The sequence below is a fragment of the Polypterus senegalus genome, chromosome 2 (genome assembly GCF_016835505.1).
Source record: "Polypterus senegalus isolate Bchr_013 chromosome 2, ASM1683550v1, whole genome shotgun sequence".
NCBI lineage: Eukaryota > Metazoa > Chordata > Cladistia > Polypteriformes > Polypteridae > Polypterus > Polypterus senegalus.
In genome coordinates, this window is record NC_053155.1 from 152,499,120 (window position 1) to 152,522,092 (window position 22,973).

Below are 22,973 nucleotides of genomic sequence, written 5' to 3' on the forward strand. Positions count from 1 at the left end.
GACATTTTGGAGCAGAAACTACATCTAGTCACACACATCAAGCTCACATTCACTGACTTTTGAATTGTGCATGGATATGTGAAGAATAATAGATAAAATCAATAGAACTACAAAAAGAAAATTTCCATTTAGATATAGTATATAGCAGACATTCTTGCTGAGAAACTAACTACAACTTTGTAGACATCAATGATATTTTGCCGTGAGTTCTGCAAAATCTTGGAAATGTTCAGGAACTTCACCAAACTCAGTGAAATGTATACCAGTCAATGGAAGGGAGGACCTGAACTAGTTTTGAACAGATTATAAAAGTGGAACGGTCATTTAAAGTGTCTATGAGGGCTAAGGAAGCATCTGCCAACTTTGTGTGATAGATTATTGTGACTAAAATTTTACCTGAGCTATGAGGCTGCAGTTCTAACCACTGCCACTGACCTCAAACAACAAAAGACATAGATGGAAAGATAAACACAAAGTAAAAAATGGCCACTACCTAGCAATAAGTAAAAAAATGTGTGTTGTTTTTTATTGTGCTTAAAGAGTTCCAATCTTCAGGGCACTCATTAGCTAAGCCACAAGACGCTGGTGTGGGACTAGTTTGTTCTAATGTTCATTGATCAATGGACCTGGAGCACCTTTTGTTTCCGATCCATTTGTGCAGACTTTTTTTTCTTCAATTAAGAAGATAGACACTCTTTTTAAATAGATATAAATCTTTTGTTTTATTTCACAGGGTCTCATGTGTTTTCAAGACTTGGGGAGGGAAGGGATCCATTAAGGTTTGTTTTGACTTGTTCAGCATTTGAAATTAGCCATGCAGTGAATCTGCACACAGGGATCAATGTTATACAGGTATATCTAGCTACAGTATTCATAATAATCTCATTAAGGTCAGCTAATGTACCCCTCATATGAAAATAATACCCATAGAAATCAGATTACTGCTTGCTTCTCCTCTTTGTTACAAATGAAGAGTGGAACATCCATGTTTACTCCTAGAAAGCAACAACAGAACTGACTGATCAAAGTCAAAACTTTACCACTGCGACCACAGACACACCATATTTCCCCATGTGGGCAGAGAAAGCTGTACAGCCAAGCCAAACAAAATTATCACTAAAATGCAGATAATTATTGACTTAACCTTGTATTTTGTGTGTGTTTTTTATTTATCGAGGGAAAATATGAAGAAATAATTCCACTATATTTTGACTTATGGATATAAAGCAACTAAGCTGACATCAGCAGTGGATCCTCAGGTGACTGTCTTATAGGAAGATACAGGAGGATACTCTAGAAATCCGGACAGCTATAAGGGAATAATTAAGTCAGCAAAGGTTAATGTTGAATTACAGTGAGCACTATTTGATAACGATTTTTCCAAAAATGTCATATTGCTTAATTATTTACTGGTTAGTAAATTAGTAAAAATTATTATTATTATTGTTATTATTACAGTAATTTTTGAACTGGTGGTGTTATTTCTTTTCTACTCAATGTTTTCTAGAGTGAAGGCAGTAGAGACTCACAGATTTAACAAGAAAAAGTATTTTTAGATTTAAGTTGGACTTCAAAACTCAGTCAGTAGTTATATATTAAGTCAAAGACCTTAGCAGCACAATTTGCAGAGTTTTATAGATGAGCCTCGTAGGAAAGGTTTGGTATTAAGTGGTTGACCAGTATGGTCAATAAAAATATTGGTATGTGTCAGCAAATATTGCTGATTATCAAATGCATACTGTACAAATTGCCACTGTGTTTAATAAGTAGTAGTTCTCCTTGGAAAACAAGAATGAAAAGAAATGTATTGAGTGCAAAATGTTCTCATAACATGTTTTGATTTAACAGGTAAACAGGTTAAATAACAGTTACTAATAACATCCACTGCAAATATTGTAATGGTCGTTGGAAAAAAGTTTAACAACACTGAAAATAGGCTTGCACCTTAACTTAGTGCTTAATATTATCAGTATGATCATGACCCTATAAGCATGTAAAACTAAAACCATTTGATAACTCACTTCAAGTCTATCTAAGCAAAAAATACAAATTCTCAACTCATGATAGCAGAGAAATTGCTAGTTATATGAGAGGTAATGTAGAGTAGATGATGACTGAGGCGCCTTCATTTTAACCAGCAATACCGAAAAGGTGACTTTTAAAAAATACAAAAATATTTGCTTTCTTACCTTAACCCATTATAAAAATATACTCTGACAACAACAACAGATATAATAATATAGAAAGCTGAATGTGTGTTGGTTTGTCAAATAGCTGTTATCGAAAACACATTGTTGAACCTGTCTCTGCCAAATTTTCCACGCATTCTAAATTTGTTGAGGCAATGCTGTCTATATTCTGATAGTTTACTATAAATTAAGATACAAGCATCAATAACATTACATGTTTTCTTATCCCTAAATTATGTTTGTTTGGCATTAAGAAGGAATTTCCACAAAGGAAAAGTTTATTTTTATTGTATTCATATTGTATCGGCTGTTGATGCATCCTAAAGCAAACTGTGTTAAAATCAATAATAAATCATCAACCTCCAGGCTACCATCCAATATTACTAAAATTATACAGAAACAAAATATTTTAAAAAGAGTCATACTTTACCAACCTCTACATATGTAAAATATGTAAAATTTGAGCTACAGTAGCTTCCTAAATTACAGTTTACAGAAATTTAATTGGGGTCATGTGAACTGTACACTATTCACAACTTCAAGTCCAGTTAAGCCAGAAGTCTTCAAAAACTGAAATAAAAAAATGTTATGGTGTTAGAATCAAATACTTGGTGCCTGCTCCTCCTTATTGGACAGTCATAAGACTAATTTAAGCACTAGATATACAACCGAAGAGGATGATCACTGCCTAGTGCAGTGTTCATTAACTACTCAAATTTAAAAATTAGTCAATCTATGAGAAATTCCAAATAGCACTTTAAAATAACTGAATAGTTGTCACTTTTAATGGTAATATAATCATTAAAAAATTCTCTTTACTCTGGTGAGGAATTTGAAGAAATATGTAGGTGTAAAGCAAGGTTATTATAGTTAATGAAAACTAAAATCAAAACTGAAACTATTATTAAAAAAACATTTTCGTAAACTAAAATAAAATAATTCAAAAGGAAAAACTAAAACTAAACAAAACTATTAAAGTAGCTGGAAACACTAACTGAAATAAAATAATTTACTAAAATAAGTTTAGTTTTCGTTTTTGAATTAATATTGTTGCTGTTAGTTTTTAACCCTTATAACTTTTAGCTCTAAAACTGAAAGTCATCCACCACGAGCCACCGCATATATTCATATAGTTAACGGCGGTTGGTAAAGGAGGCTGGGTGTTCACACAGCATTGAAATAGAAAGCGATTTACAAGCCACCTTTCTTTGCACTTGTATATCAAAATGTAATTCAGATCCCTGAAACTGGAAAGTGCTGGTCAACAAAATCTTTACCGTATGGACAGAAAAATCACACGTAATTAAACGTTTCAGTTTATTTCTCAGGTGCCTGCTTTTTGTTGACAGTAATTCACCTGCCACTTTGCATATAAAGTATAGAGAAAGTATAGTAATCTATACTAATAAAAGGCAAAGCCCTCACTGACTCACTCACTCACTGACTGACTGACTCACTCATCACTAATTCTCCAACTTCCCGTGAAGGTAGAAGGCTGAAATTTTGCAGGCTCATTCCTTACAGCTTACTTACAAAAGTTGGGCAGGTTTCATTTCCAAATTATAAGCGTAATGGTCATAACTGGAACCTATTTTTCTCCATATACTGTAATGGACGTTAGCTCGATGGACCTGGGGGGCGGAGCTGCGTGTGACATCAATACGCCTCCCACGTAATCTCGTGAACTGACTGTGACCGCAGTACATGGAAAAGAAGGAAGACCTCCCAAAGCGCTAAAGAAAAACGCAGAATACTTTATTCGCCAGATACAAGTTTAATGAGAAGATACGAGGTATAAACGAGACTTTGGATCACTTTGTAACGGAGTTAAAATTGCTGTAGCGAGAAACTTTTAAGTGCCGGGTCTTAGCTAACATTAAATAAAGCCGTGGACATCGCAACATCACACAAGAGAGCAGCTCACGTGAACTGACTGAACGCAGTACGAGTGATCACTTCCATGCATCAAACCTGTTCAACAAACGCATTACACAATTGACAAGGTGGGAAAAGAATGTGCTCTGAGCTGAGCTCCACAGCTAACGCGGTCTTGCGGAAGCAACTTCGTCACGCTGCCACCAAATACTCATAGAAAAATCCACAAGTTAATACACAATCAATGTATGCCTCGCATCCCCGTTACACCCTCTGATCTCCCATTTTAATTCAGATGCCTCCAATTTCCAGTAAGGCTCTGCTTCATGATGAGAAGTAAGAAGTCTCAGGGACAGACCCAACAAAAGGTTGCCACTGATTTCAGGCAAGATTGCTTTTCCCCTGGACAACTATGCGTTGCATTCTCAAGAGTGAGCTTAGCAGCAGTCATATTACAACCAGAGTGCTGAACTGACAATGTGATATATAAAGAGAACTATAATAATCGTAATAAACGAACAATAAAACAGCGGAAAACCTGTGGATTAAATAAAAAGGCAGCTTCCTTGGCAAAGCAAGGAAAGAGGATGGCTTTATATATCGTTCGTTTATAAAACAGCGGAGAAGTTGTGTAAAGGCTGCTTCACAAAAAGCCAGCAGATCCCCTTATATGAGCAGGCAGTCAGCTAAAGAAGGGAATCAATAAATATCTATATAATCGTAATAAACGAACAAAAAATAGCGTACAAGCCGCAGATTAAATAAAGTAAATGGGTACCTGAACAGTACAGTAAGTCTCGAATAGCTACACAATAACTATAATAATCGTAATAAACGAACAATAAAACAGTACAGAACCGCGAAGCAAGGAGAAACGACGGCCTTATATGGCGTTCGTTTATAAAGCAGTGGAGAAGTTGTGTGAAGGCAGCTACACAAAAAAACAGCAGAGCGCCACACTCTGAATGTATTCCTCGCATCACCGTTATACCCTCTGATCTCCCATTTTAATTCAAATGCCTCAAATTTCTAGTAAGGCTCTGCTTCGCGATGACAATTAATAAGTCTCAGGGACACACCCTACAAAAGGTTGTCATTGATTTGAGGCAACATTGCTTTCCTCCTGGACAAAACTATACGTTGCATTCTCAAAAGTAATAGCTTGGTCATATTACAACCGGACTGCTGAACTGACAACATGGTATACGCGGGGATTTTGCTATATACAGTATATATATATGTAGATATATATGTATGTATGTATGTATGTATGTGTATATATATATATATATATATGTATATATATATATATATACGTGGATATGTATACAGTATATATATGTGTGTATATGTAGATATGTATATATATATATATATATAGATCTGTATATATATGTATATATGTGTCTGTGTGTATATATATATGTGTGTGTGTATGTATGTATGAGTATATATATATGTATGTGTATGTGTGTATGTATATGTATATTTATCTGTATGTATGTATGTATATATGTATATGTGTTGTAACAGATTAAGATGCTTCTCGCACCCTTGCACCCTCAGACACCACGTCAGACACTAGGTAAAAGTCCAATAATGATATTTATTATATCAATAATGTGCACAAAGCACCCTCCACTCCCAAATACTCCAATAATAATAATAACAACAATAATAATAATCCTCCACTCTCCCAGACGCTTAGCCACCCTGCCTCCCAACTCAGCTCATCGTCTGGGAGCTCCCACAGTCCTTTTATATTCCCTGACCCGGAGGTGTTCCTTCCCAACAGTCCACAAGTCCTTATTCCTTCCGGGTCAGGGTAAATAATGTTTTTTCTCACCCCGGAAGCCCGTTGCTCTTCCTATGACGAACTTCCGGGTCATAGGGCATGAAGAACTCTTCGGTCCTCCCTGCAGCTCCCTCTCGTGGCCCCCATGGCATCCAGCAGGGTGGTGCATAAAAACTACATGGTCCATAATGCCCTGCTGGTCTTCTGGGGACCTCCATGCTGCAAGGAGGGCTCCACCTGGCGGCTTGGGGGTATTGGCCGGGGTACATGGCCGGCCATATCTTACAGTGTGTGTGTATGAATGTATGTATATGTATGTGTATATATATGTTGATATGTGTATATATTTATATATATGTAGGTGTTTATATGTATATATGTGTATATGTTTATATGTGTGTGTGTCTGTTTGTGTGTATATATATCTATACTAATAAAAGGCAAAGCCCTCACTGACTGACTGACTGACTGACTGACTCACTCACTCACTCACTCACTCACTCACTGACTCATCACTAATTCTCCAAGTTCCTGTGTAGGTAGAAGCCTGAAATTTGGCAGGCTCATTCCTTACAGCTTCCTTACAAAAGTTGGGCAGGTTTCATTTCAAAATTCTACGCATAATGGTCATAACTGGAAGCTATTTTTCTCCATTTACTGTAATGGAGTTGAACTCAAAAGCCGTGGGGGGAGGAGTTTCATGTGACATCATCACGCCTCCTACATAATCACATGAACTGACTGTCAACGCAGTGCGTAGAAAACCAGGAAGAGCTCCAAAAAGCACTGAAGAAAACATGCATTATATAATTGAGAAGGCAGCGAAACAATAAGAAGCGAGCGAGTGACATATACAACCATATTCATGAGTGCTGCTACTTTGGAAACAAAGCAAGGTGTAAACCTAAAGTTTAAATTAAGTTCATAGAGAGACTGCTGCTGGCGTTTGTCATGCCCACGGGTAATGCGGGATACAAGTTTAATGAGAGGACGCAGGATATAAACGAGAGTTTTGATCACTTTGTAACTAAGTTAAAATTGTACGTGAAGGGCTGTGCTTATGCAAATTCCGAGACTGTGTTTGTGGGGGATTGACAGTTAAGGCGGGTGGGGGAGTCACGTCATCATCTCCCCTCCCATTCACCTCATTTCGCTCTGAGCTGAGCTCCGCAGCTAACGCACGCAGTGTTACGGAAGCGACTTTGTGACGCTGCCACCAAATACTCACAGAAAAATCCACAAGTTAATACACACGTTGTCTGTACAGTTTCTCCACACTGAATCCTCCAGGCACTACTTACAAAAGGTTACATTGACAATCGTGTTACGTTATTTTTAAAATGTTTCCTTTTCTTAGCACAAGCACAGCTGATAAGCTTCGATGCATGTGCTCCATAATACGTTAAAAAATCACGCATTTAATCACACTTTACAATACAAGCAAAGGGGAATTTCGTTTAATGCGTGATTTCCTGGTACATCGATTACATTGATCAGCGCTTCCTGATTCATTTTACCCTTGCACCCCCTTGGTTTGAGAAGAAGTATGAAAAATATGAGGTTAACACAGAAAAACAGATCACCAATTGAAGCTTTATGAATAATCGATTCGCCATCAATAATTGTTTTGGTAAAGCCATACTCAGTGTAATCCTCCTTCCATTTTATAATTTTTCCGCCACTAGCCATGATTAAATGAACGGTAAAAAAGTAAGAGCGAAGCGAGGGTGACTTATTCAGGCAGGCAGGCGACGGCTCAATAGCTCGAATTTGGATACAAGTAGGTTCTATTTAGTCACCAGAAATATCTTTGTTAGAAATGGAAGTTGAATTTAGTCTTTAAATTTCTATGTTAAAGAAAAAGTTATGCAATGATGACTAAATTTAACTATATAAAGTCAAAAGTTTTATATATAAAGTCATTCCCAAATATATAAAGTCAAACCTTGATTATATAAAGTCACTGTCAGAATAAATAAAGTCAAAACTTGAATATATAAAGTCAGCGTCGCTATAAAGTCAAAACTTGTTTCTGAATATATAAAGTCAAAACTTGAATATATAAAGTCAGCGCTGGCACCCCATAGTATATGTGTGTGTGTATATATGTACATTATATATATATGCCAGCAACACTCATGACAATGACAAAACAATTACATTGTCAATCATGTTACGTTATTATTAAAATGTTTCCTTTTCTTTTTACTTCTCCGCTGCCAAGGGCGGGTATTTTGCTATATAGATATATATATATATATATAGTGAACTTGAACCCGGACACAGGCAGGCGGACACTCTTTATTTACAATATTTACAATTTACCGTGCACTCCCCAGTGCCTCTTGCACCGATTCCCCCAATGTCCAGGCCTCCCGTCCTCTCTCCAGCTCTGTCCTCTTCCACCCGACATCCACCACTCCTCCCAGACAAGCTTCGTCTCCTTCCTCCCAACTCTGGCTCCACCACTCCTCCCAGGCAACCTCGTCCTCTTCCTCCCGATTCTGGCTACCCAGTGGTGGAGGCTGGCTTGTTTTATACCCCACCCGGAAGTGTTCCAGGTGCTTGACCACCTGGTCCTTATTGCACCTCCGGGTGGGGCTGAAGATTCGTCCATCCAGGCTCTTGAGTCGTGGCAGCGCCCCCTAGCGGCCACCCCCTCTCCCAACCAGGCTGTAGAGGACTCCTTGTCCCAGGGAGCCACGGAGGAGGGTGGGAAATGAACATTGGCCAGGGAGGCTGCCACCTAGCATCCCGGGGGAGGTAATGAGCTGTCCGTGATGGCTCCCGCGGAACATATGTAGCAGGGGCGTCCCGACCGGGCATGGGACCCAGCTGTCCGTCACAACATATAGATACAGTATATATATATAGATATGAGAACAACACTCATATCGATGACAAAGCAATTACATTAACAATCATGTTACGTTATTTTTAAAATGTTTCCTTTTCTTTTTCATAACTTCTTTAACACACTACTTCTCCGCTGCGAAGCGCGGTATTTTGCTAGTCTATACTAATAAAAGGCAAAGCCCTCACTGACTGACTGGCTGACTGACTCACTCATCACTAATTCTCCAGCTTCCCGTGTAGCTAGAAGGCTGAAATTTGGCAGGCTCATTCCTTACAGCTTACTTACAAAAGTTAAGCAGGTTTCATTTAGAAATTCTATGCGTAACGGTCATAATGGTCGACAACGTCCGCCTTGTTAAACTTTCTTATTTATGTCCCCATCTTCACGAAATTTGGTTGGCGGCTTCCCTGCGCTAACCGAAACCGATGTACGTACTTATTTCGGTGGTATGACGCCACTATCAGCCGCCATATTAAACTTTCCAACGGTCTTTGTTACCTATGGGTAAGAAATTTCTTCAAGAAATTTGGTACTTGGGTTCCCAACGCTAACTGAATCCTACTTACGTACTGTAACAAACTTAGAGCCAAACAGAAGAAAGGTTTGGGGTTTTCCGGCCCCGTATATTGTCTACAATCCAGCTCCTAATAACAAAAAAACGGTCAGACAGAAAAAACAAAACAATTGCATCTGCGCGACGCCATACTAGGCGTCAGCGGCCATTTTATATGGGAGGAGCCGGAAGTGGAGGAATGCTGGGAAGGAGGCGTGAGGGATGCCGGGACTGGTGACCTCAGGGAAGATGGCGGAGGAAGGGAGGAAGTCGACGCACTGTGGTATAGTGGCTCATGGCGGAGCGTCTTTACTTCTGGAAAACAAAGGAAAAAGGTTAGTACCCCACCATTCCCCACCGGCGAACGTCTCTCGATGTGTTTTAAGGTCCTTCCGCGGCCTCCTAGTCGCGCATTCGTGACAGTACATATATACATCCATAGCCTGCAGCTCGGTCGCCTTGTGAGGTGGCGTTGGGTCCCCCATCCCCACGCCTCCCACATTGTTGGCTGCCTGTCTATATAAGGCCATCCGTCGCTCTGGTCTCTTCATTTCCTTCCTTGCTTCGCCTCGGTATTCATGTCTCCCTGCTGATAACTGCAACCTTTTTATTTAATCCACGGCTTCTCCGCTGTTTTATTGTTTGTTTATTACAATTATAGTTATTGCATAGGTATTTTAGATATAGTTTACATTGTTCAGGTACCCATTTCCTTTATCATTCCAACCGTACCCCCATTAACATGTCTATCAAGGTGGTCACCATCGATAAAAGAACTGTTACTTACCGAGTGGTTTCCATGCCCGGAGATGGCGCCAGCCTTTTCTATTCTCCGTGTTACATATTGCATGGCCATATCAGGCTCACTCTTGATATCCGGAGGAACATTGTGTCTTATGTATTGAATGACTGGGACAGGTTCAAGGTGTGGACTGATGATGATACAGGAGATAATTATTCTACACAGGAGCACTATAAGAGTGAAATGCTTAAGCCCTTCACCTATGGTTCTGCATATGAGTTGATGGCTGTCGCTGAAGTGTTCGGTTGTCACTTTCAAGTGTACCAAAATGGCCAAATATTTTACACCTTTGGACAACGGCCAATGCCTCTTAAACATCTTAGATTCACAGGTGACGATTTGAGTAGTGGACACTTTGATGTTTATGAATGTTTAAACTCTCCAAAGCTGGATGCAAAGTTATCAATGAAACCGGTTGTATGTTTACAACACTTGACAGCTGTCACTTCAACACAACAAGTCCTGCAAATACTAACATAATTGAAACAAACCATGAAACTCAAACCGATTATGACAGCAGCAATCCAAGCTGTGAGATTTGAGGCAAGATTGCTTTTCACATGGCCAACTGTACATTGCATGCTCAAGAGTAAGCTCAGCACACAGCTTGGTCATATTACAACCGGAGGGCCGAACTGACAACGTGGCATACAAACAGATCCTTCACAAATAATTATTGGTATATTTTCCCTCAGTTTAAAAAGGTTTACTTTTCTTTTTAATCAACATTTTAAGGCAGTACTTCGCCGCTGCGAAGCGAGGGTATTTTGCTAGTCATGAAAAAATTCGACCACAAGATTTTGATAAATTTTGACGTTTTAGACCTTCCTGAGTCCGAAAATACAGTTTTTTGGAATTATGTCCGTGTGTGTGTGTGTGCAAACACAGTAACTCAAAAACGCAACTAGATAGATGGATGAACTTTGGCATGTGGTCGTTACACCAAAATTGTAGATCTGTATTAACTTTTGGGCAAAATCCATCAACCAGAAGTGCTACTTTACCTGAATGCATACTCAATTTTTTTTTTATTCATGTAGCTGCACAGTCCGATTTAATCAACTTTACTTTTAGAATAATTGTTCAATATATTATTAATTTGATTTGTTATTGATGGTTCTTTAATTTACATAATATAATCATTGTCTTGCGGTTTACTCCTCAAATATCCATACCCATATCCAGAGGTGGGTTGTAACATGTTACATTTACTCCGTTACATTTACTTGAGTAACTTTTTAAAAAAATTGTACTTCTAAGAGTAGTTTTACTGCACCATGCTTTTAAATTTTACTTGAGTACATCTGTGAAGAAGAAATGCTACTCTTACTCTGCTACATTGGGCAACACTCGACTCATTACATTTTTCCATTTACACATTAGATATGTTATATTTTGCCAGAAAGAAGTCGCCAGTGGATCTACTGCATGTCTGTTTCACCAGTCAAATGTAGCAACAATAATCACATGACTCTGTTTCACCAATCAGACGTAGCCATGTAGTCACATGACCACACACAACCTTCCTGTGTCTGCAGCCTGTGACAGACTTTTTAGTCATGCGGTGCTCCTGTTCACTGCTAAACAGTCATAGCTGAACTGCAAGAACCTTGAAAGCCAACTCCTGCTGAAGCTTAACCATCACTTCACTAAGTGAAGAACAAGCATACATACACAGACACAGACAGTCATGGTAAAGTGAGACTTCTTATACGTGCACAAGCTGCCTTGTTCTAATGTTATTTCTATCAGCTGTGCTGTTTGGAGTGCAAGTGTGTGACAATACCGGTCCCCTATAGACTCCCTCTTACTACATGGGAGTCTGCTGAACCCCACCGTCGATAGTTATGACTGAGTTGAGCTGACATAGGAGGATAACTCACTGATGAGGCCAGAGGATGGTGGAAAAAGTGCTCAAGTGCTTTTATTAAAAAACAGTCAAAGCAAAAGTAAAATCAACGCCAAGTGTCAATGGTGCAGTGTTTTAAAAAAACAGTACATATATAAATCCATAAAAATCATTGTGAAAAGTGGGGATAAAAAAAAATCAATAAATAAATCTGCTAAAATGCAGACTAACTCCTGATCTCAGCCCACCTCGTTCTCATTCTTCCCGGCTCACCTATTGCTCACGTAGCCGGTGGAGACTCAGCAGCCATGAGCTCCTTTCGGCCAACCTCCATCTTGGCTGCCTTCAGGCATCACTGCCAGACCGTCCGAGGTCGGCTCTCCTACCTTCTTCCTTCGTGCTCATGTGGTCGCACCTAGGAAGCCTAGGGAGGGCACCTGCCTTGCTCGCCACACTCCACCCGAATGTTCAGTGGGGTGAACTAGCCACTAGAGCGCCACAGTTAATGCTTTTTCATGGCGCCCTAGCTCGCACTGCTTCCTCCATCCAGGTGGCCAGATCGTCGTTCCTGAAACTGCCTTTTATGTCTTTTAACCTCTTTTCTTTAATTCTCCCTTCTTTTTTTTTATGCAAACCCGTATATATACACTCCCATCTCCGTGGGCCTTAATCACATGCCGCAGGAAGCCAATGAAGTAGTTGAGAACAATCGCACCTGCACGCTCCAACTACCTTATTAACTCCCTGCAGTCGTGCAATTGCGCTCACGGAGAGTGACACAGCTTTATGGATTTGAAACTGGCCCTTTTTTTTTTGAAGCTGTGGACCCCCTACACCACAAGTGAATATACAGTATTATACTGTCAGTGTACAGTATATCTGGTCACTGTAAGTAGTTTGCACTGTTCAAACATACATGTTACCTACTGTAGATATTGACTTCAAAACCGAGATTTGGAACTTTGTGTTATTTGTGCATGTTTATTTTGTAAAGATGTTATTTTTGCTCATTTTTAATTTTATTATTTGGAAATAGCAGAATTTGCACATTATGTTACATTTATTGTCTTATTACAACATTTCTGAAAAATAAATAATTTATTATGTTCAAACAGTTATTCAGTACTTGTTTTCACCAAATACTTTTTTACTCTTACTTGAGTAATTTTTTTGATGACTACTTTTTACTTCTACTTGAGTAATAATATTTTGCAGTAACGCTACTCTTACTTGAGTACAATTTTTGGTTACTCTACCCAAATCTGATTAAATGAGAAAGTCTAGGGGCAACCACTCCCGATTTTTGAAAATAAAATGGCACTGATCAAGAGACTGACTAGGTCATCATACAAGATCAGTATATTGTTGCTAACTAATCACTTTTGCTGTAAAAACGTCGTTTAACAACAAAGAGATACAAACCTTGTAAAATTCCAGAGTTGCCAATGTCTCTACTGAACTACAGGTAGGTAAGCGAAGAGAGTCTGCCAAGTGATGAAAAGCTAAACATACTAATGTGTTTTTTTATTTATGCTATATTTATTTATTTTTCTTTTTTAGTTAATATTTATCATTATTAATACCAGATATTGTGAAAAACATTCAATAGCCGAATTATGTTTTAAAATTTGTCCCCATTTTTTCAATGTTTCTCTGTCTCTCAAAACAGATAGTTAATATCATCATATTATTTTTGTTCTTAATATCAACCATATCATACATATTGTATACCAAAGATTTTTCCTGCTTTGCATCCAAACCTGCTTGGGTAGGCTCCATGTTCCTGTGATCCTGCTCTGGACAAACAGGTTTACATAATGTATATATTGTTCTTATTCTTAGATGCTGTGTCTGTCGTTTTGTGCCTGTACATGCTCTTATTACCTGCTCTTGCTCTGCCCATTATGGGTTTACTGTTCTTATGGTGGGCTATTCAAGTCTCACTGCCTAACCTTGACACTAAATGCTTGTTTTTCTTTATTTCATTCAGTACAGCTAGGTGGGGTCTGCACACTGATTCAAGCCTAAGACCCCTGTTCGTCCTTAGCCCCCATGATTTTCATGGTCACACCTGTCAGAACACAGTAAAATCTATTTTCTGATTTTTAATATCTTTTCAGGGCTGCAGGTGGCAAAATTCTGTCTATAAATTGTTTGTGCCTGAGATGGAATCAGAGATCAATATTGCTGGTAGAAAATTATAAAGCCCAGTATTTGAGATTTTGAATGCAATATTGAAGGCATTCATTATAAGCACATTGTCTTGAAGCAGGATATGTGGTGTGCTATAGACATTTAGAGTAAAAAACCCTCACAACTTAAAATTCACCTAAAGTTCATTACAAATTGGCCCATTCTGGGCAATAAAAAAAAAAGAAAATAGTGCCAACAGTCAGCACAGATTTGTTCAGAAATAATTACATAGAAAATTTTTTAAAAGTTATAAATTGTATAAAACTGTTCATATTCAGTATCTAGATTAGATTATACTTGTTTTTATCAGACAAAAACAAAACCAAATAGTAAACTGTGTGGTGTAGTGTAGTAAGCTTCCATTAACATTAAACTCATATTACATCCAAACCCGTTAAGTTTACATTTCTCTCTAATTGTGACACAAAAACTAAACTCCATAGTAGCTCTTTAACTGTACAATAATTACTAAAACTGAAACTAATATATATAAAACTAAAATAGAAATGTTGTTGTAAAATAAAAACTAAACTAAAACTAAAAATACACAGTGAAGGAAAACTAAAACTAAACTGAATTTCCAGGTCAGAAATAAAGAAATAAAAACTAATATAAAATGGCAAAACTATAAGCTTGGTCTAAAGACTGTGTTAACTGTCAAGCTAACTCGGCTGAAGCCTTGGCAGAGACAGGTAGATATTTGTACCAAGGAGAAATGTACATTTTCCGGAAACTCAAGAAGCATAGATAGATAGATGTACTTTATTTGTCCCCAAGGGGAACCTTTACAGGAGCTTGAGAGAAAGAAAGAGAAATATATAAATAACATATAAACAATGAAACAAGCAACAACCCCTTAAACAAACATAACTTCTGGCGTAGATACTGGAGAACAGCTGCAATCAATAACAGGTCTATAGGTGGCAGTAAGATAGCCAGACCTGTCCAGATGTTCATTTGAAGAAAGCAAGTCCAGCTTGTTGCGTCTGAAAAAGGAAAATGCCATTAGACATTGGTTCAGAATTGCTAATTGTTCTGTTGCTTAGTTTAAAAATAAACATTAACAGGATGATGCAACTGCTCCTAGGCAGTAACATGTACAAATCCAAACAGTTTTTTAAAGTCTGGATCACACTTAATCAGCTTTAATTGTAATGTGCTCTCCTCTCCTTCATAAGTCTCCAGACCCTCTCCTGCTTTTACCACTCTATCTGATCATATCAGATGAAAACTGCCCTCTATTAAATAGCATCCAAAATGTGTTTAAGCTGGTTCTCCACTATAAACAAATGGATAGATGTAGATAGGTAGATAGATAGATAGATAGATAGATAGATAGATAGATAGATAGATAGATACTTTATTAATCCCAAGGGGAAATTCAAGTATTATAACAAACAATAATAGCAAAACCATCTCTAAAACAAATGCACAGAAGCACTACAAAAGCAAACCATAATGAAAATCAACTGATTCCAACCCAAAGTTTTGTTGATTTCAGTTTAAGATAAATATTGTATGTTTGTTATTTAAAAAGAGAAAACCACCAAAGAACAGTATTCATGCAAGGAAAGTGGTGGAACTGGTTGTTCCACACAACTAATACATGAAAGCTGCCAAAAATGTTTTAGTTTGACTATGTTACCTTTTGACTAAATACAGGAAGTCTTTCATGAACATTAATTTCATCAAAGAGGCAATCTCTATAACAATAGACAGTCATAGATTTCAACACCAAAATGAGCATATCAACTGTTCTGTCTTGTGTGCCATTTGGCTCCATAGCTGTTAAAAGCAGGGGATCAAAGCATTATCAGAGGACGTGGATTGTCCAGTATTGTAATGTTTATCACAATTACCGTATATACTCGCAGATAAGTTCTCCTGCAGATAAGTTGGGACTTGATTTTACTGTAGAGTTTCTGGTATTTTATAATGTTGGTCATATAAGTCGAATGCGGAAAACTCATGCTATTGGTACAAGGGATTATGATATGCTAACACCCACCTGACAGAGTAGCCACAGAGCACACTGCCTTTTTTTTTCTATGTGTAAAATTCCAAACACTCTTTCTAAGTGTGACTCTTCTATTCATGTTGCCTGTTGATGATGAGCATGAGAAAAAATTAACAAGGATCAGAAGAAGAAATAGTTTAGAACAGGTAGGGTTAACTCTGAAAAGTGTTTACTGACTGGCAGACACAAATGACAACAAGACAGGCAAGGTGTTAAACACAATATATACAATAGAATCTCAGATTTAGGTAGAGTTATAAAACAAAAAAGGTTAGGAAAAAAACGTATATGAATGGTTCCTTTGAGGCACAGCTATTCATGAAATTATTTATTTTTATTTTATTTTGGAGGAAAAAAATTCCCCCACTAATATCACTCTATTAAAAATAAAATCTTAGTAGGCTTGGAAGGAGACTATAGATGATTTTCTCGGATTCACTTTAAAGTCCCATGAGAGACAAGGCATTGAGATAAAAGGACAGCTGTTGCACAAGCTTTTACATGATCGACACGCAGCGCAACAAGCAGAACACGCAGCTCGGCAGCAAGACAACAGCTGACCCGGCTGCATCTCTTTAGCATGCGTTCAGCCCCGCAACCCCCCACAATTCACAACACAAGAAAAAATATACCATGTTTTGGATTCTTTTTTATGCCTGTGCTTAAAAAATGAAATGGGCTATTGGAATGACCAGTGAGTGATGAAATGCTTTGAAAAACTGAGGCTGGGACACATTAAATAGAACATTTCAGATAGTCGTGATCATGGTTATACTGCCCTAGCACATCTGGATAATAAAAACTATTATGCCAGACTCTTGTTTGTATATTCTAGCTCAGTAAATAACACTGTTGTACCTGTAAAGCTTACCACCAGACACCTCAGTTTGGGATTTTGTTCCAACCCCATAAAACTAGAATTTAGACTTCCTCACTACCACGGGATATATATAATGGGATATGTGGATTAGGAGGATTGCATCCTCAACATTGACCCTTGACACATGCACACACATGTTATGATTGTGCAGAAATTTTGTTTTATTTCATGTTTAGTTGTATATTACTCCAGTTGCTTGCTGTATTACTGAGGGTTAGTAATATGTACATTCCAATTCTGTCTTTATTTTTTAAATTTCTGATTCCATTTTAGCAAAGTTTAAACTTATTCATATGTTTATTTAGAGACACCACCATTTTGTTTTTTTATGGGTGCCAACATTATAAAAGACTTTGTGTTTGCTAGCCTGGATGATACCATGTGCCAGATTAAAATTTGTAATGTCAGTTGTGCACCTCCAGCTTGTTCAGTCATGGATGCTTTAAAATGTTTAAAATAATGTGTAAGTAATAGAATATAAGGCTAAGACATTTGCATTGAATTAAGGGATTTTTGGTTTGGATTAGCATTAAGTCTTAAGTGCACTGGTTTTAATCCTTCATTTTGTTTAACAGTTTTTTAGCAGTTTTAACTTTTTCTATCTGCTGGTCTTTTTACAAGAAATATTACTGCCTTATCAAAGTTTAAGACTAAATTACTGTATTTAAGAAAATGCATATTATTCAAGCTGAGCTGCAGACTACCTAGAATCAAATAAATTGAACTCAGCTGTGATTTCTAATGTTTATAAAATAGCAGGGTTACAAGGTTAGCAATAAGAATTTTAAAATAGAAAATAAACAACAAAACATCATTTGCAGGCTTGTAATAACAGTAGCGTTTCAGCTCTGTTTAATGCAATTAACATTTAGAAGGTTGTTGTTTTTATTGTGGGGGCATTGGTCATTCACGTAGTTCCTGTCTAAGATGGAGGCACAATGTAAAGATGTTTCATTAAGGTCTACATTGATTACTTACATTTCAGCTCCCCATTAGCGCCCTCTGGTGGTCCCCAAATGACCTGACAGGGTTGAATTTCTATACTCCCTTCCCCATGCAACCCTGCAGGTGTCCTATTTGGATTTAACCCTAAGGGACAGTGCCACCTTTCATGTTTAGGATTGACCTTCTCCTGTTTGGGATTGACCTTATTGGTAAGCCAATTCTTCCAGTTCCTCCATTATGACCTCTTAGCTGGGTATGAAATTTACAAGTTGGGTATGGAACCTTCTGTTATACCGGCCAGAATGCCTGATCTGCCTTTTGAGCACCAGCAATATATATACTTTATTTGCCCTTCCAAGCTTATTTAACATACTGAACAGATAAAAATGATTATTTCAAATTCTGTATGATAATGGCTGCTACCCACAAATATACACATGTGCGTTAGTGGGTAAGTACATCATTTAACTCCATTTAATTCTAAAATTTGTCCAGAAAATGGCCCAGTCCCTTGAATAAAGTAGTCTGAAAAATCCATTTTTAACTGCTTGACAAACCAAATGGACCAAAATAAACACATTCAGGTTGTAAAGTAGCAAACAAAAATCTATATGTGCCCTGTCCTTTCTGAAAAAAATTCAATACAATTTTTCTTTTTTGTGGTGTCTGCTGCCACAGTAATCATGTTTGTAGTAAAATAGTAATACTGATTGTAGATATTGAACCTCTGTTTACATGGTTTTGGACCTTAACAGCAGATTATAAATCTGACATCACTTCACACAAAACTCAAAAACCGGGCTGGACAAAATTATTGGCACCCTCAACTTAATATTTGGTTGCACGCCCTTTGGAAAAAATAACTGAAATAAAGAGTTTCCTATAACCATCAACAAGCTTGTTACACCTCTCAACTGGAATTTCCAACCACTCTTCTTTTGCAAACTGCTCAAGGTCTCTCAGATTTGAAGGGCGCCTTCTCCCAAAAGCAATTTTGAAATCTCTCCATAAGTGTTCAATCGGATTTAGATCTGAAATCATTGCTGGCCACTTCAGAACTCTCCAGCGCTTTGTCTTCAACCATTTCTGGGTGCTTTTAGAGGTATGTTTGGGGTCATTGTCCTGCTGGAACACCCATGACCTCTGATGCAGACCCATCTTTCTGACACTGGGCCCTACATTGCGCCCCAATATCTTTTGGTAGTCTTCAGATTTCATGATGCCTTGCACACAGTAAAGGCATCCAGTGCCAGAGGTGGCAAAACATCCCCAAACATCTTAGAACCTCCACCATGTTTGACTGTAGGTACTGTGTTCTTTTCTTCGTAGACCTCATTCTGTTTTCGGACTATCCTTCGTTGCAGTCCTTTTTCAATTTGTCTCTTCCGTCCACATCCAGGTAGATTAGCTACAGTGCCGTGTGTTGTGAACTTCTTGATTATGTTGTGCACAGTGGACAAAGGAACATGAAGATCTCTGGAGATGGACTTGTAGCCTTGAGATTGTTGATATTTTTCCACAATTTTTGTTCTCAAGTCCTCAGACTATTCTCTGCTCTTCTTTCTGTTCTGCATGCTTAGTGTGGCACATTCAGACACACAACAGAAAGGTTGAGTCAATTTTTCTCCATTTTAACTGGCTTCAGGTGTGATTGCAATATTGCCAGCACCTGTTTTTTGCCACAGGTGAGTTCAAACAAGCATCATATGCTTGAAATAAAACGATTTACCCACAAAGGTGCCAATAATTTTCCAGACTATTTTTAGAGTTCTGTGTGACATGATGTCAGATTTGGCTCTTTTTCTCTGTTTTTTTGTATTGTTCCAATGCACATAAAGGAAATAAACATGCATATACCAAATGATTTGAAATTGCAACAATTTTCTGGGAGAAATGGTGCATTTTCTGGGGAAATTCCAGGGGTGTCGATAATTTCAGCCATGACTGTATATAATATTCACTGTAAATAAAGCCTGAACAAGTAAGTTGCTGTTTCCCAGTATAATATTCTAAGAGCTGAGAAAGTTCAATTTTCCTTAAATGGTGGAAGCAAATATACTGACTAGAAAAAAATGACAGCCTAAATCATTAATATATCACTTGCCTACTGTTGTATCCATCTGGATCATTTTTCTTTTTTTCCTTTAATATTTCTTTGCTTTTGTACAGCGAGCCATAATGTCAATTTATGTTTGTCCAAAATATGTTTGTGTGTCAAGAAAAAATGAGTATGTGGAGGTCATGTTTTGCAGAGCAAAGATTTTGTTTTCCTTTTAAATAAAAATGAAAACTTTGAAACCAGTTTACTTCCGCTAAAAGCACTGCAAGAACATTAACTGAAAACGCAAATGATTTATATACCTGTGTGTTAAAATAAATCTTTTAAATTTGTTTCAGAATTTGTCTGGATTAACCAATAACATTTTGACTCAGCTGTGGTGTACCACTTTGCTTTCAGTTCCAACAGACTGTAAATAATATCTTGGTTACACTCAGAGTATTCTTTTTTCTGAAAGTTGTTCATTACTTCTAAGACAAATAAATTTGAAGGCTGCATTACATATTATGTGCAGGCTGTTTTTAAAGGCAAGCAAAGCCAGATTTAAAGACATGTAAATAGATTCACCTGTTATAAATCAAATGCTTGTTAAGCTGCAGCAAATCTACCATATGTATTAACCACAAAAACACTTAACAGCATATATCTGTCCTTGTCTTAATATTATTGGATTCATTTCGTAGGAATCGTAAATGCTTATAAATGTATTAAGCTTACAGTGTTACAGAGGAGTGTCACTGGATCCATTTACATACATGTAAAATTAATCCAAACATTGCTCAGTTTTTTTCACCCATTTTTTTTCCTGCATTTTCCTGTTCAGGAATTTGGTTAGGTCTGGTTAAATTTTTTGTCATGTGTACATAGTAGAGTTAAAGTCTTACTTCCATGTGTCCTTGGAAGAGATGGGAAATAGTAGGCAAATAAAAGGTATACTTAGTGTGCAGCCTATTTACAATATAATTATAAGTAGACGTGTTAAGTAATGCCATCTAAGGCAAGACACATTTTTGCCTTCCACAGCACCCCAGTATTTATCCTTACTAGGCATGAGAGGATACACTTAATCCACATACATTTTGTGGTAAAGACATTTCAATATAGTACTCCAATGATGTAGTGCATACTTGGAATATCATACAAAATAATATGCATAAATAATACACATTTTATGGAAACATTAAAATGATTAGCTAAAACAGTAATATGCATCAAACAGAAATTATGAACTGTAAAAATGTATTAATTCCTTAGCACACTTAAAAAACTGCTTCCCGCATTCACAGCACAGCTCTTCAATAAGTAATCCCAGGGCTTTTCTTCCTTTCACCTTTACACACCGCCAGTCCTCCTCTTGCAAGCAGCTCTTACCAGACTTCCCCCTTAAGGAATCCCATGTTCACCTCACCCTTGTGGCAGCCCTGTATACAAGTATTAAATATTTATGCACACTGTTTGTTATGTTACAATATTTGTTCTTATGATTGACTGCTCAACAACCTTACAATTTGTGGATAAAGAGTATGTCTGAATGTACTGATGGGAGTGCCAATGGTCCTGCACTGTAATCCAGGGGGAAGGAGTGAGAAAAATGAATGAATGAACTATGGCTGAGATTTATAACAATCCTGTTTGGTGTTCTAAGTGAGTAAGTGTTGTATTTGTCCTGAAGAAAAGGCATTTCTGTACAAAAGATATTCTGTACTACCTCACAATCCCCTGCAGTTCTTCTTAATCTTGAGCTGAGCAGTTGCTATGCCAGGATGTGATGCAGGAAGTGAGGATGGACTCCACTGTGTACCCATAGAAATTTACGAGAACAGATGCAGAACTGCAAGGTTTTCTCAGATATCTGAAGATTCAGAGGAGCTGATGAACCTTTTTGACAAGAGCCAAAATACTGTATGTTGTTCTATTTTCATTTCATCATGGTAGTCACTCCAAGAAATTTAAACTTGCTTACGTGTTTCAACATCATCCCCTTGATGTAGATGAATTTCTGGTATGAGTAGCTCCTTAATTTAGTTGGCATTAATGATGAAGTTATTGTCCTAGCAGCACTGTGGGCTATTATTTACTGGCCTATTTATGTTTTTCTCCTGCATAAATAAAAATAGATTAGCATGCAATGGAAACTTTTATAATATGCAAAAATCTATTTTGTACACAGAACTGATCAGAATTACAGCAGGTTACCCTAAAAACATTCATCCATGACATTTCCTCAGCCAATATAATCAGATCTCAGGGGCTTGAGAGTCAAAGCAAAACAAACCAAAAAAATATCAATGTTTATTTAATAATTCTTTTTAGTATTTTTTTTTTTTTTTGCTTTTTGCTAATGACTGTTTTTCTTTTCTTTTCAGTTGCAGAACCAAAGTACTTGATTGCAGTGCAACCCATTCTACCCAATGATATGAACAAACACTGCACAGGTAAAGTATTAGCTTGCATGCAGTGCTGAAATAGACGGTTGTTAGTCACAGTATTTTGATGTATGGAAAATGCTTTTGATCTTTTTTTAAACAAAAGAACTGCACAAATTGCTGTACCTTAGCAGAATTTTAGACTTAAGAAATCAAAACAGCAAACATGTACTCTAATGAAGGCTAAGTTAAAGGTATTTCTGTATGAAACCATTGCCCTTATATGCTAACAGTTCTCAGAAGTACAATCAAGCTATATCAGTTTTAACATATGCACTTGATATTATCTTCTTATATAATACGCAACTGCAGCTTTGCTTTTGTCTGTCCAGGATTTTAAATCACCTGTAGCTCGCAAACCATTTCACCTGTTGACTTGAAATTTGGTACACAAATACTACGTGACGTCTACTATCCGCTTTCAGGGTGATGATTTTTATTACTCTTTTTATTTTTATTTTACTTTATTGTAGAATCAACTCTCAGCAGCACGCATGCGTACGGGCACCATTTTCATTCCCTACCACCTTCCC

At 37.4% G+C, this 22,973-nt stretch overlaps 1 protein-coding gene across 14 annotated transcripts in view; it reads left to right on the plus strand.

The window, feature by feature from the left end:
• Positions 1 to 22,973, plus strand: part of LOC120523489 (target of Nesh-SH3) — a 281,674-nt gene that overhangs the window by 75,730 nt on the left and 182,971 nt on the right. For all 14 annotated transcript variants that reach the window (XM_039744835.1, XM_039744841.1, XM_039744837.1 and 11 more), the window contains exon 3: positions 22,381 to 22,449. In XM_039744835.1, coding sequence (XP_039600769.1) covers positions 22,381 to 22,449 — 69 coding nt within the window. The remainder of the gene's footprint in view (positions 1 to 22,380; positions 22,450 to 22,973) is intronic.